Below are 15,835 nucleotides of genomic sequence, written 5' to 3' on the forward strand. Positions count from 1 at the left end.
CTTGCCACTTCTGCTTCTCTTTTACCTGATAAAGGTCTAGAGTTTATCTCTGTCCTCAACTCATAGCATCATGCCCTCTTTAAAATAAAACCTTGGAAGAGAAGTTGTCTTCAGGAGACTAGCAACAAAGCCTTCCCTGAGCTTAGGGAACACAAAGGCTTTTCTCTCTTCCTTCAATCAGGAGTAGGGAAATAAAAGGAGACCAAAATTCAAATGAGTATCACAATAGAGTCTCCTGTATGATATCTAACACGTATAATACTCAACATGATGATAGTAGAATAACAGGAAAGTTCTTTATTCCTTTAAGTGTTTTTGGAAAGTTTAAAAAATACCTTTGTCATTCGCTGATTTTGTGTTGTCATACATATATTTGATACCAATATTACCATTATCCATAGAGTTAACCCTTCAAAGGAACAATGTCAGCCCCACTTCATTTCCTTTTCTCAGTTCTAGTCTTTAAGCAGGTGAAGGAGAGAGGCCTGCAGTCTTTCTCCATGCTGTGGAGAGGAGCAGCAGAGATTGGTTCCATAGGTAGAACGGTGGTTTCTTCTGTGTATTCCTAGGGGATGTGAAATTGCACAAGGCAGACAAGATGCAGGAGAGCAAGTGAGACCAAGTGTGCAGGGATCCAGGGACCTCCATGCCCATTTCAATCATACTAGTTGTGGTTTTTCACTTCCTTTATGTATTTAATGTAAAATTTTGTTTTCATGATGGATTCCATTGTTGTAAAAATTGGAAATCTTTGAAGGATATATGCCTCTATATACCTACAACATTTGAAACTCCCCAGTATATGGAGTTAAAGATCCTCCTTTTTTGATAGTATAATTCGATGGTATAGAAATGAAACTTCCCCTTAAAATACTCTCTTGCTTAATTAATTACCACTTACATGTGAAAATCCCCAAATGATAGGTCAAGGTTAGGGGATAGTATGATTTATTTAGACTCTCAGTTCCTTTTCTGGTTAATAGGACATCCATTGTAGATAGTTGTTGACGTAAGTCTTGCTGCTCGTTATACTATTACTGTGGGTTCTTATCAATTCCATCACCCACCTGCTCACTATACAGAACAGTACAGTTCATAGAAAGCATTAAGGACTAGCCTAAATACTGAATCGTGTCTCAACCAGGATTTTAAAAATTAATTCTTTGATATGATTTTATGGTTATACTAATCATCATACATTTATATCTAACGATTGGGTCTTTATATTAAACAAATTACTCAACTTCAATAAATTATTATGCAGAAGATTTTAGAATTCATTTCAGACAACAATGATTTTTAATTTTTAAATGGTTAGCTTTATTTTATGCCTAGCCAAATAACATGTTTGCTAGAACATTCATTAGACTTAAAGATTCCATTAGACAAGTTTAAATATTCATATTAAATGTTTTGTAGTGACATTTATTTTATAATGCTAAGTGTTTACTTTTTAAAAACATAGTTGAGTAAAACTTTCAGTGTCAGACATTTTTAGGAACATATTCTGTTGTAGCTTTCAGAACAGGAAGTTCCTTTTAACTTACTCTGCTACTAATATTCTAATACATAGACTTAGGAATATCTAGTGTTTGTTGTGCAATATAAGCATTAAAATTTTTATTGCTCTTCTTTTAGTATCGAATACTAAAATTTGAATATTCAAGTTTAGAGATGGTTTTCTCATTAGAAAAGTTTGTGCGGTCAATGCGAGAACTAGGACTTCCAACTTTGCTCAGCCAGGACATCCTACAAAAAATAAATAAATAAAAATTAGCATATAACGTGTATATGGGCTGGCTAAAATGATCCTACCCCAGGTCCCAATGGGAGTTTACTGTAACTTTTGCATCTACTGTGAAATAAAATTTTGTTACATTGTATACATCATGTATATATCAGAGTATCAGAGAGTTTAATACATAATTAAATATGGACAAAAAAAAGCTAATAGCAAATTAAGCACAATAAACTGATGATTTCATATTGGGGTTATTTCCCCCCTCTTAAGACATCCAAAGCCATTATAAACTAGCTCTCATATGTAAAAGGATTATATTTTTACAAAAAGATAAGTAATAATAACAACTCATCATTGTTTTTTCTCATTATCCAGCACATGATAGATCACACACACACACATATTTGTACAGACTGAAAGAAAAAAATGAAAAAAAGTATAAAGAATGTGGTTTTCCACAAACATTAAAATGAAATTAGATGAACATTTTCTCATCTATTCAAAAAAACCATTTCTTACTACATATATTATCAAAGTGACTACATTAAAGGGACAAGTTAAATGCTCTGAAACTATTTTTCTGCTTCTGTAGTGCATTGGTTTTTCTTTATTAGCAAAATATGTGGGTCTAATTTATGCCTTTGGGTACTTTATCTGAGATGTTTCCTATACAATTCAGGCTTATTTTAATATTGTTGACATTTGAGATATTACTGTTGAAGACTTTTCCACACTTTTTCTACCTATTAACAATTAGTTGCAACGGATGACAGATTAAGTGGGACTACAGGTAAACAACGTGAGGCAGTTTTATACAAGTGATGACGGCTACCCAGCTGTTGCTGTAGAAATAGTCGGCGAGTTTGCTCAATCCCCAGAATTCTTTCAAGTTGCGAAGCTAGTTCCATACTCAGCTGCGTAATATAGTAAGTAACAATCTCATATAACCTTGAATTACAAATATTTTCTAGGCTAAAGTCGTCTAATTAGCTGAAGTTTACTCTTACTTAGGCTAGAAAATTCCAGTGACTCAAATTGCCATTGTACTATTTAACCCTTTCTTTGGCTCTTATGACAGTTTGGGGTAAGGTAAAATTTCATGTTTCTCCTCCTTAGAAGCTAAGCCCAGTAACACATCTTACTTTCTTCAATTCAGTTAACATCTTAAAAGGTGAAATTGCATGTGTTGAACAAGAGAATTCCGTTATTATAAAAAGGGGCCAATGGCGTCAATTTTACTAGTCCTATCTCCTTGAAATCTTCTCTGAAACGGAGACCAGAAATAATAAAAGTGAAACTGTATTGAGCCCTGTTTGCTCAGCATTGTGCTGAGCTCTTTACATAGACTCTTAACTCTGGTCCACACATTAACCCTGTACGTTATAGTCCATAGAGAGCAGAAGAGTTACATAATTTGCTCAGGGCAGTACCAGTGGTGGGGGTGACAAATGGTCAGATTCTGTAGATGTGTTTTGAAGGTATAATCAATAGATTTGCTGACAGATTGGACATGGTGTGAGGAAAAGAGGACTGAAGGATGACACCAGGGTTATTGGTGAAAAACTACTTGGTTGTGGTCGTGATTCACTGAAGTGAAGAGACTGTAAGAAGAGCAGAGTGGCGGGGTGGGGAAGAGATCAGAAGTTCAGTTTTGGAATGTTGACTGAGGTAACCAGTAGACATCTAAGTGAGATATTGTACAGGCAGTTGGATCTTTGGCTGGAGGAGATAAAGTCAGAATTTGTCTGCAGGCAGCCAGTACTGAAAGTCATAAGATTGGATGGCATCACCAAGAAAATGAATATAGAAAAGGGAAGAGTTCTGAGGATTGTACTTTAGGTGAGACCACCACAAAGTTCAGAGCCCAGGAAGCAGAGGAAGAACCAGCAAGGAAAAGCAGCAGCATCCGGAAAAGCTGCAAGGGCATCCTGTCTTAGGAGTCAAGTGCAGCCCTCCAGGAGCAAGGAGGGATCAACAGGGTCCCTGCAGCTGGCAGGTCAAGTAAGGTGAGGACTGAGAATTAACCATTGCATTGGCAACATGCTAGTCACTGATGACCTTGCTAAGAACAGTTTTGGTGGAGTGAAAGCTGTATTTAAATGGGCTCAAGAGAGAATGCGAGGAGAGCAATTGGAACCAGTGAATCTTGGACCAGTACTAATGGCTCCATGAGGTGGCAATGACTAATCCACCTAGGATGGTAACTTAATGTATTTAGCTAGTTGAGAACCTGACTACCTACTTGTAGGGTCTTCAACACCATTAAGAACTTCATCAGCCAGAAGTATGGCCAAGGAGAAATCTATGCCCACTGGTAGGGGCAGAATGGTTGTGCTGTTTGGGGATTCAGCTGTCTTTACACTGTGTGTAAAGTGGAGGGCCACTTTGTTCCATGGCTCCAAGCATGGAACCCCTGTTGCTAGGAACCATCCTGCCTGACCTGCCTACTTACCTAGGAGTGTTCTGGTCACCTGTCACTTTGCAAGCTCTAAGACTTCACTCATGTGCTGCTCCTGCAGTCAGCACTTTATAGGTGTGGCTCAGGTCTGGAGATGGCAGATCTAGGAGTTCTAGCTAAAGTGCTTTAATTTCACCTCTTTGTTTCACGAAGGGTATTAAGAACCACCTAATCCAACAGTACCTGTTAATTCATTTCGATTCAATAAATATTTAAGTAGCACTGTATGCAAAGCATATCCTTGACACTGGAATGCGTACACAGATATCTAAAAGGAGGTTTCTTCCCTCGGTAACTCACAATCTAATGGAAGAGTTTGGAGAATGATAAAAATAACTATAATTCAGAATGTGATGAGCAATGTGATTTTACTATAAAGGGAAAGGAATTGGATGGGGTTAATTTCTAGACAAGGTACTCAGGGACATCTTTGTGATAGCAGTGGCATTGAAGCTAAGTTTTAAATACTAGGGAAATTTCCAAATGTTGGAATAGGAATGCCAATTTAAGCATGGCAGGAAACCAAGAAGCATTAGGGAAAAAATTGATAATGTTAAAAATGTAAAACTTTTGAATGATTAAAAAATGTCTTAAGCAAAGCCAAAACAAACAGCAAACTGGAAAACTTATTTGCAGGTTTCTTACTATACGAAGAACACTTAAAAATCAATACATAAAAGATAGCCATCTAATAAAAAAAATGGTCAAAGAACATAAACAGATGAAAGGGAAAGAAATATAAATGGCCAGTAAATATGTGCAAATATCCTCACTCTTACTCATAATTTTAAAAATACAAATCAAGCAAGAATGAGACACCATCTGTTACTTAGGGAATGGCAAATATTTGAAAATTTGATAATATCTAATAGTGACAGTTAAGGTGTGGGAAAAGGCACTTTTCTGGATTGTTGATGGAAATGCAAAGTTGTACAGTCTTTCAAAAGGGCAATTTGGTACCACTTATCAAATTTTTAAATGTCCATGACTTACAGTCTTGCTGTCATAGAGAGGGGAGTCTGGAATACAGACTCTGCGATGGAGACTAGCTCCTAGGGATGCTCTCAGGCTTAAGAACTGTGGGAGGTAAGGAAAGTAGACAGGATTGGAATGGGGAAGAAGTTGGGTGAGATGCAGTTTCATTGAAACCGACACATGAGGAACTCTGAAGCTGGGAAGACCCTTCAGCATTGTCCCAATTTACAGTGAGAGGGCAGGGTCTTTATATCTCCCCCCACCACCCCATGAGCCAGTCATTAGAGAAGAGCTGCCCAGAGAAGGAGATGTGACAGTGTGGTGACTTCCTTCTGCTGAGGCAACTCCTAAAGTGGGCTGATGCCTGGGGGCCACCTTCCACCAGCACTCCCAGCATCTGGAGAATAAGTCCTTCGGTCCTGAAAGGGAGTCTGAGTGGCACATCTCAGTACTATTGCACATATTCTCACAAGTGGGCTGAGGGAATGGATTGAAGATGCAAGACAAAGTAGTAATTGGTGGGACAAGGCTCCAGGGCAGGTTGGAAGAATCAGGATCATTAAGTAGACTCATTAGGTTTAGAAATGAAGACACATCTTCTCTGTACAGAAGAGAAGGAGTTAAAAAAATGAGAGCAACTTGGATGTGAAGAGGTATTGGCATAAGATAGCCTCCATTTTCTTAATAAAGTAAGAGGTACGGTAATTCACTAAGAATTAAGGGAGGTAAGGTAGGGTTAGAGGAATTAGAGTGAAAAGGTGTTAATAATTGCTATGGAAGTTCTTGATAATGAGCAGGGAGAGCAGTTGAGGGTGACCAGATGGCCAGAAGCAGCATACACGCCTGCCTGCCTGCCTGCACTGCACTGCGCTTTCTTAGACACCTGTCCTACAAGCATAGTGGGACCAGTGGGGCCAAGGATCAGTGCTTGGGCCAAAGACTTCTCCATAGGGACATCCATCCCATCTTAGGGGCAGAGTTAACAATTCAATCAGATGTTTCCTAGAGTGAACAATGGAAGGCAGGACTCCCCATCCCCCAATCTGGAATGGACTTCTCTTTAGCCAGAGGCAGAGCTACAGTCTTAGGTTTACTAGAGGGAGGTGAATAAACCATTTCATGGGGCAGCCTCCAATTTTGGTATCTTTGTATCTCTTCTCTTGGACTGGGCAGATCCTCTAGGGAAGGTGTGTCCAATGTCCCGCCTAGAGTCTATCAAGGAAGAAGGGTAAGGCCTCAATATTCACTGTGTAACTTTAACTGAACACCTGTTTTCAGCTGTGTCTAGGAGACCTTCTCTAGAGCATGAAACTCCTGCTTCCACCTAGGTGGGCAGGGAAGCTACTCCGAAGTGTAGGGGTGAGAGAGCTTATTAAACAAATCTTAAATCCTTGTATTTTGACCCCACCTTTCTGCCCCCTTCCAGTGGCCTGAGCCTTGGGGGGGTTTCCACTGTGTTAAAAGGGCCATTTCTTTGCTTCCCCCACTGGACCCTTACCATTCAGGTCAGCGTGACCACTGGCTCTTCTGCTTTCTAATTTCCAAAGTTTTGTTGCCCTGTCTTTCAGAGTTTTGTAGCTTTCTCTCCCATTCTTTGTTCTTGTGGGTGTTTAAACCTTTTAAAAAATCAATTTTACTCATACTTAAGTGGGGTTTAGGTGGGAGCAGAAGTAAATGCATATGTTCCAAATGTAACATCTTTAACTGAAAGTATGGCTTTATCCTTTATATTTAAATCTTTAATCCATCTGGAATTATGTGATTGCATGATATGAAAAAGAGGTCTTAAGTTTTAATGCATAGACATTTTCCCCAGAACAACTATAATCATAGATTGAATCTGTGTATATGCCTGAATATTTTTCTAGACATTCTGTTTAACTCCATTGATACCTTTGGTTAATCCCTAAACCAGCATCAAACTATATTAATTAGAATATATATTAATGCTCAGCAATCCCTACACTTTCCCACCCCATAACCTAATAATTCTAATTGTCCTTGTTTATCCAGAGGTCTACTAGATTTTAGCATAATTTTGTCTAATACCTTCAAATCCCCTTTTAAATCTTAAAATAATTCAGAAAGAACTGGCATTCTAACATTTAATCTTGTCATCAAGAGTAACAATTTTCCCTGCTTTTGTTCCAAGTCTTTATGTTCCTCATCAAAATTTTGATTCAGGTCCTATTTCCTGATAATACTTAAATATGTTCTATTTTTCTTGCTATTTTGAACAAGATGCTTTTTAATGGTCATGTTTCTAAATGGGTACCTAGGGAAACTAGTGATGTCTTCACTGTAATCAGATGCCTTACTGAAGTTCCTTAGTAGAATAGGTTTCTTTCCTTTGGGGTTCCTAGGTAAACCACCCTATGTAGTTCTCCAGGATTTGTTCTGTTAATCCATTTTTATCACCTTGGTTGGATAATTGCAAATTACTCTTTACTGTAGGCTGTCAAGCCACATTTCAGCTATTTCCGTGCCTTCGAGAGAATTGCCTTAGTATGTAAAGAAAGAATCATGAACAGTGTTCACCCAGCAAGGGGGCCAGCATACATGGCTCAGGCTCCAGGATATTTTGTCTATTAGGTTAGTAGACTCAATAAATACTGAATGGATGGTTGGATGGATGAGTGAATTACATTTGCTTGAGCGACACTGAAGTCTAATATTTCTGCTGTAAATTTCAGTCGCTTTGTGTGTGTATATCTTTCAGGTATTTTAAATATGATCCACTGATAGGCTAAAAAAAAAACAAAAAAATAAGAAGGTTCAACAAATAAAAATGGAAGGATAAGATGTAAAGTGGAAAATTCTATTAACAGGAGTCGTTCCTTGATCGTGTTCTCCCTTCACTCTAATATATTTTAAATGCTCTTTGTAGAGTTTTTGAAAATGAAACTAATTTCTATAGTGTTTAATTATTTTACCAAAATCATGTTGTCCTTAACAATAAAGTAATGAGGAAATTTCATTATAGATGCACCTCTTACATGTTTGAATAGGATTATACATAGTTGTAAGAATAATTTTTGTGTAGAATGGCAAAAGACAATGATCTTCCTCGTATGTTAAGTATTCTTCACGCCATCTTTGCATAAAAGAAAATGAATAAAACACGGTGCTGATAAATGTTAGATGATGGAGGAAAAATTTATTCACTTAATAAATTAACTGCGTTGTGTTTTTCCATTCCTGCTCAGGCAGGCACCAACTATGGGTCCCCTCAGGGTTTCCACGGCACGCTGATCCTTCGGTGCAGATGGCACACATTTAGCTCTCAAGTATAGTAAATGCCACACATTTATGGCCTCAGCAGCCAGCAGCTGTGGCCTTCTAAAATGCACGCAGGTTTCTACCCTCCTAGAGAGCCTTTGCTGACTGCCCCTATCTAAAAAGGACCCTGCCCCCCACTATGGTGTGCATCATGGGAATGATCACATTCTGTAATTGCTATGTTTATGTAATGCTTGATGTGTTCACTACGTGCCTCCTCCACATTAGAATGCAAATTCTAAGAAGGCAGAGTAGGAGTCTAACTCACTATTGCCTCCCCAAAATCTCGCATGATGCCTGATAACAGTGGACACTCAATAAATACGATACATACTGAATGAATCCTGCCTGCCTTCTTCCGGTCTGTAGCTTCCGTGCATGAGGAAAGTGGGCATTTCTAGGGTGCTCCATAGTCCACACACACGAGGAAGCCCTGGGCACAACCTTTTAACTCTGATTTTATCTCACATGAAACAAAACACTCCCATTTTTTACACACTTTGAAAGGTAGACAAAGAGTTGCTCTTATTACAGAAAAATGAAAAAATTCATGGCAGTCCCTATGAAATAACATGAGTAATGACTATATTCATCCTCCTAGAGGAAGCTGGAGGTCTGTGGGTCTGACCTAATAACCTGGATGTAAGCATGTGAACCAAGTTTATTTGTGGAATCTGTTCACCTATTTTTGCCAGCCCCTAAATGTTACTACAATTCTTGTCATTTTAAGTTTACTCATTATATAAGAAAGCATGGTAACCGACTTCACCCAGAATGCAGAATGACTATTAGGACAGCCCCGGAGGGCCAAGTCCATCCTGCAAACCCAGTCACATGACCTGCCGCCATTTAAGTTCAGGGCACAGTTGGTTGTATATCCTCAGATATACAAAAGTCTTTAGACATTGTTCTTAGTATTCCAAAGATTACAACTACGACAGCAGGTGTTTGTACGTCAAGATTTTTAAGCTTTTTAAAAAGAAGAGTCCTTTCTCCCAACATAATCTTGCATGAAAGCCTGATTCTTGGAGAAGTGAAGTGCTTCTCTGAAGCAAGGGAATGGTTGGGGGTGAGGTGCAGAACCTCCCCCTCAGGCCTCTCTGTTTCCCAGCTCTACCTGGAGCACCTCTGGGGAAACCCAAGGGCTCTGAAGAGCCCAGTGTAAAAATTGCCCTATTAACCTATCACTGACAAGGATATAGGGAGTGGAATGGATAGAGAATCCATCCTAAGTACAAGGAGAAATCAACATAGGACTGTCTCTTCTATTACTCAAGTCATTTAGTGTTTCCTATAAAATGTAGTAAGCTCCTGTCGTGATAAGAAAAATTGCATTTAACTAATATCGTTCTTGAAAAAAAGAGGTAGAATTAAAGCACTAGAAAGCCAACACTATTAATAATTCATACCAGTTCTATTTCCTGGGTCTGAAGTGGGGCAGAATAATCCTTTTGGATATCTCTGCAGCACTGGTGTAAAATGTAGACCCTAGCAAGAAAGCAGGCAGTAAGAAGAGACAGCAATGAATCAAAAGCAAATGTGGTACATGCTGGAAAATATTGAGTTGTCTGCCCATTTCAAGCTTTTAAACTAGCATTAATAATGGAAGGAGAGCACGTAATATTTTTGCTATTCTCCTTTCTTAAGCATGTTTCTTATTCAGGTACATGTGAACAAAAAATACCATAGACTTCATTATTGATACAAGTTTTTAATGGTATTTTACTATACAGTTGACCCTTGAACATGAATTTGAACTGCACAGGTCCACTTATATGAGGATTTTGTATAGCACAGTATTGTAAATGTATTTTAATAAAATTTCTAGCTTATATTAAGAATATGGTATATAATCAAGGGCACCTGGGTGGCTCAGTCAGTTAAGCGGTTGCCTTCAGCTGAGGTCATGATTAGGGGAGTGGGGGTGTCCTGGAATTGAGCCTGCAAGGGGTTCCCTGCTGAGCAGGGGAGTCTGCTTCTCCCTCTGCCCCTCCCCCAGCTCATGCTCTCTCACACTCTCTCTCTCTCAAATAAAATCTTAAAAATATATAGTATATAATCTAACATACAAAATATGTGTTAATCAACTCTTCCTGTAATCAGTAAGTCTTCCTTCTAGTCAATAGGGGGGATTAGGGACGCCTGGGTGGCTCAGTTGGTTAAGCGACTGCCTTTGGCTCAGGTCATGATCCTGGAGTCCCGGGATCGAGTCCCGCATCGGGCTCCCTGCTCAGCGGGGAGTCTGCTTCTCCCTCTGACCCTCTTCCCTCTCATGCTCTCTGTCTCTCATTCTCTCTCTCTCAAATAAATAAATAAAAATCTTTAAAAAAAATAGTGGGGATTAGTTTTGGGGGAGTCCAAAGTCATATGTGGATTTCCAACTGTGTAGAGGGTTGGCACCCCTAACCCCCCCAGCATTGTTTAAGTATCAACTGTAATGTTGAAAATTTCTGTCATCTGTAGCCCATGAACACAGAAGAGTTCGGTGATTTTCAAGGGAATCCCAGCACTTCCATAATTAACCTGAACCCAGATTACTCCTCTTTAAAAGGGGGTTAACCCTTACCTTACTGAGTTACTGAATGATTTAAAGAGAATGTATAGAAATTGCCCGGTGCAACATCCCATACACAGTAAGCCCTTAATAGCAGTTATTACTGTGTAATTGTTCTGTCTTTGCCAAGGATGGTGGAGAGACTCTTAAGCAAGCTCTGTGATGGTCAAAGTCACATACTTCTAGTGCAATTCCACTAGTAAAACCTGTTGGAGTTACTGCTCTGCTGCAGGGGGAAAGGGCATGTCATTCCAGAGTCTGGAATTGCTGCCCAGGATTCTGAAAACCAGACAACTGGATCAAAGGGCCTGGGAGCAGGAGAGGCAGAAGAAGTGAGGGCATGACTGAAACCTTGGGCTTCGCTGTCAGACCACCATCGTCGGGTCAGCCAAGTGACAGATACCCTCTCCTTTCTGTTTTATGGAGAGGAAAGAGAGTGGCACAGTGGTATGGAGGTGGACTTTGGGATCAATTCTGCTTGAGTGCAAATCAGCTACCACTTCCCCACTGGTCATGAGGGGCAAGTTTCTTCAACTCTCAGTGCCTCCATTTGTAAAAGGGAGAGTATCTTGCCTGCCTCCGAGTTGTTACTGAAGATGAAATGGGGTAAAATGCAGAAACTAGTATACACTCCATTTTTAGCTATTGTATCAGGGTGCTGTAGCAGGTCAGAAAATCACCTTAGCTCTTTTAGAAGGGAATTAGGTCCTTACAAAATCACTAGGCGGGCTGGAAGAACATATTTAGATCGGGCCTGTTGAAGCAACTCTGTAGAATTGGTTGTTAAAGAGTAAAATGTTAAAACTGAGATTCTCCGCAAATGTAAAACAACTTGTGTCAAAGATTTCTATTCAATGCATTCATTAATGACAGAACATCTTCCAGGTTCTATCTGGTTCAAAAGAAAATTTAGAGACTCATACACATGTAGACCTAGGTGTATATATACATACATACAAGCAGGGATGCTGAAATCTGGCTAATAGAGGTGAACTTGGTTGAAATTCTATAGGGCAGGACTGTCCAACAGCTGTAATATGAGCATCTTCTAGGAGCCATATAAGAGTAAAAAAGGTGAAATTCATTTTGACAATAGTTTTTTAGTTCAATATATCCAAGATGTTATTTCAATATATGATCCATACAAATGATTAATGAATAAAGCGAGCTATTTTACATTTTTTATATTGAGACTTTGAATTCTGGCATGTATTTTACACTTACAACATATCTCAATTCAAACTTGCCACTGCCACACTGTGAGTGCTCAATAATCACATATGACTAGGGGCCCCCATATTAATGTAGTTTTACAGCAATGAAAAGAAAATGTTTGGGATTACATTTTCTTTAGGGCAAAAGTCAATTCTCTATCTACCAGAAAAAAAGTAGTTTGCTTTGCTATGAACAAGAAGTATTTGCATTTCTTTAGTTTACTACAAGTAAATTTCTACCTCAGAGTTGTAAAATAGCCTAGTTAGTAGAAAATCAAAGGTACATATCTGTATAGAATCAGAAAATTCCTGAAAGCTACCCCTTGACAATACCCAGAACTTCCCTGAAAGACACCCCCCAATCTCCACTGCTAAGTCTTGGACAATTTTTTGTGTGACAAGCCCATGGGGGGAACTGCTGCGAATCAGGAGGCTGTCACCAAAATCACTGCATTAATGAACATGCTGCCCTAACTGCACTCCAGGCATCAGGAAGTCCCACCAGGATGGCTGGCTCCAGAGCCATGTGATATCTGCTAGATCCTCACACCAGCTAAATGGATGACTCGGGCACCTCTGCCGCTTCTCTTTCCACCTAGATCAGTTTCAAGTTCAAATTTCACATGAGGACCTCTGATGGATGAAACCTCCATCACCTTTGAGGCTCTAGCTGCAAGGGAGTCAGAGAAAAATGATTCCTAGCTCTCGTCTGCAGTCAAGGAAAGGCACCAGAAGGAGTGTGGAACCGTGATTGAGCAAGGCAACCATGTCCACCACTGCTATTATTCAGTTAACAAGAACTGGATGAACTTCTACTCTAAGGGATACAGAGATGAGAAGTTTTGTTTTGTTTTGTTTTTGTTTCTAATCTGTATGATAGCAACACTGTTGTGGGCTCTCTTGGATCTGGAGTTCTTCTCAGCACTAGAACAGAATTCCAAGGAACACCAACATTGAAGAATCAGGTGGAAAAGGAGAAGAAGGCAGAGGACAAGTCGGAGGAATGACCAGAGAACAGGGAGATATCCACAAAGTGTGGTGTTAAAGAAAACCCAGGCCACGGAATATTTTAAGAAGGAGAGAGAAGTCAACTTCCAGATGCTGCTGAGACCTAAATAAAATCTGAGCTGAAAAATGCTTCGGGGACCTTAGCAGGATCAGCCTCAGTGACGTGGTGGGGGTGGAAGCCAGATTAAAATGGCTTTAGGACTGAGGGGGAAGTGAAGCAATGCAGACAGCAAGAATAGATCAATCTTTTGAGCTGTCTGACTCTGAGGGAGAGGAGAGACACAGAGGAGCTTTATACATCTTTAAGGTTTTGTTCTCGGCAAGCAAGCCTGCCTCGATTCTGAATTCAATGCCTTCCGATATTTATGAGCGCTTTGTCTCAGAAGAACAATATTTGAGGAGGATTGTTTTAATGACACACAGTCTAGGGCGTTTTCTATTCCAGATATGTTAAAATCTACTCCTACGTGAAGCCAAATGAAAGGCGAGTTGGCCAGACGCCCCTGCATTTTCACCCCTCACCCTGACCTCTCCACTTCCCCAGCCCCAAAAAATGCTCACAAGCAAACTGAGTGTTTGGGATGATGCCATTAGCTGATAGTGGGCCTGCTAGATAGTTTAGAGCCAAACTGTGACCCACACAGAGCAGAGGTCAGTATTTTATACTTTTTTTTTTAAGCCTTGTTCCTGGCCCCATTTTATGTCCCCACCCTTGTTTTCTGTCCTTTTTCACTTTTCAGTGTATGCTCTCTAGTTAAAGTTTTACATTTTCTGACCAATCACTTTAAATCATGTGGGAACCAAGTGAGGTATAAACGCATAAAACTGAGGGTTTTTTTTTTTCTTGCTGATACTGTTTCTTTGATTTTATAAAGGAAATTATTGGAAAGGAGGGTAGAGATTTATTTATGGAGTTTTGCTTTACCATCTACTTTACTAGATACTTTTCCATTAAAGCAAGGCATGCAACATTCTGAGGTCCTAAAGATCTGTATCTTTATGGGCGCCTGGGTGGCTCAGTTGGTTAAGCAACTGCCTTCGGCTCAGGTCATGATCCTGGAGTCCCGGGATCGAGTCCCACATCGGGCTCCCTGCTCAGCAGGGAGTCTGCTTCTCCCTCTGACCCTCTTCCCTCTTGTGCTTTCTATCTCTCATTCTCTCTCTCTCTCAAATAAAATCTTAAAAAAAAAATCTGTATCTTTAGGGCAATGGTCTCAGTAGCTGGCTGCCAATCTGTCAATGGCCCTGAACTTAGGGACTAAGAGCTCTCAGCCTTGGCCCTGGGGCAAGGGCAGCTTGGAGCTGGGGGGCTCCCCTGATCAAGAGGGGCTGGGTAGGGCAGAGACCTTGAGCGTGGTGCTGGGTGAGAGCCCCATGCAGCGCTTTCCTGGGGCTGCTGTGGAGGAGCATCATCTCCCCCAGACCAGGCCAGTGCTGGTCTAGGGGAAGTCTCACGGGGAGGTGTATGCACAGGCTTTAAAGACAATTCATGAAGCATCTCCCTGACAGTCAGTGAAAATAATTTGTGCAGAATTCAGTCTAAAGAATAGTTCAAAGGAGAATGGAGAGGCAGGCAATAACACAAGAGCTACTGGAAAAACAAGAAATTTGATCAGGTGGAAAATGAGAAACAAAAACATTAAAGGGAAGAAGACTGTCCAGGTGTCTTTTAAGGGAATCACCTGTGACCCAGGGCCTATCACACTACGTTGTTAACCCTAAAGATGGGCGCTTTCAGAATGCCTTTAAATATTCGCCAAGGAGTCAAAATACTGAAACTTTTCTTTATTGGGATGTTTCATAATTAGGGAAATGGCTTATCTTTTGAAACTCTCAGGGTTAAAAAAAAAATCTTTTTAGATTCTCATTTTCCCCTAGAAAGGTATTTATTCTTTTTTTTTTTTAAAGATTTTATTTATTTATTTGAGAAAGAGAGAATGAGAGATAGCACGAGAGGGAAGAGGGTCAGAGGGAGAAGCAGACTCCCTGCTGAGCAGGGAGCCCGATGCGGGACTCGATCCTGGGACTCCAGGATCATGACCTGAGCCGAAGGCAGTTGCTTAACCAACTGAGCCACCCAGGCGCCCGAAAGGTATTTATTCTTTAAATCCAAGTGACTCAGTTTATAGGGAGGCTAACGATAGGATGTAAGAACATCACTAAAGTGTCTCACTTCATAAGTGGCCACCCACGAGTGGTACTTGGATATTATACTCTGAGTATTTTTCAGCACTAATGTATTCAATGCACATAAATTTCAATCTGTATTAAGAGATTCAGAAAGTAGCCATTTCCTCTCAAAAGGTTTTCCTTTTTGTATTCATAAAAATATATGCCAGTTGATTTCCTCCTTTTACAAAAATAAAGAACAAAACAGAAAGTGAAGGAAAAAAATACGTATCCTCCTAACATAAATTTTTTTTGGAGATAGTAAAAAACAGTTATTGCTAAATCCCAATGAACACTTTGGCCTAAATTTTAAAAACTAAAATTGTGTGTATTGTTGTCACCTTAGTAACAAAAAATTTAAATAGTGTGTGCTTGCTAAATTACTTTAAATGGTTTTATTTTTCATAAAAAAATCTTATGAATAGCTTGATGAATCT

The 15,835-nt window shown here is 39.8% G+C and overlaps 1 protein-coding gene across 2 annotated transcripts in view; it reads right to left on the reverse strand.

Annotated features, from left to right (window-relative positions):
• Positions 1 to 1,296: 1,296 nt before the first annotated feature.
• Positions 1,297 to 15,835, reverse strand: part of ACYP2 (acylphosphatase 2) — a 165,732-nt gene continuing 151,193 nt past the window's right edge. For both annotated transcript variants that reach the window (XM_025868840.2, XM_025868841.2), the window contains one exon: positions 1,297 to 1,749. In XM_025868840.2, the coding sequence (XP_025724625.1) occupies positions 1,635 to 1,749 (115 nt within the window). In that variant the 3' untranslated portion in view covers positions 1,297 to 1,634. The remainder of the gene's footprint in view (positions 1,750 to 15,835) is intronic.

The sequence above is a fragment of the Callorhinus ursinus genome, unplaced genomic scaffold, assembly GCF_003265705.2.
Source record: "Callorhinus ursinus isolate GAN/ISIS: 27379988/994484 unplaced genomic scaffold, GSC_fseal_2.0 scaffold10, whole genome shotgun sequence".
Lineage (NCBI taxonomy): Eukaryota > Metazoa > Chordata > Mammalia > Carnivora > Otariidae > Callorhinus > Callorhinus ursinus.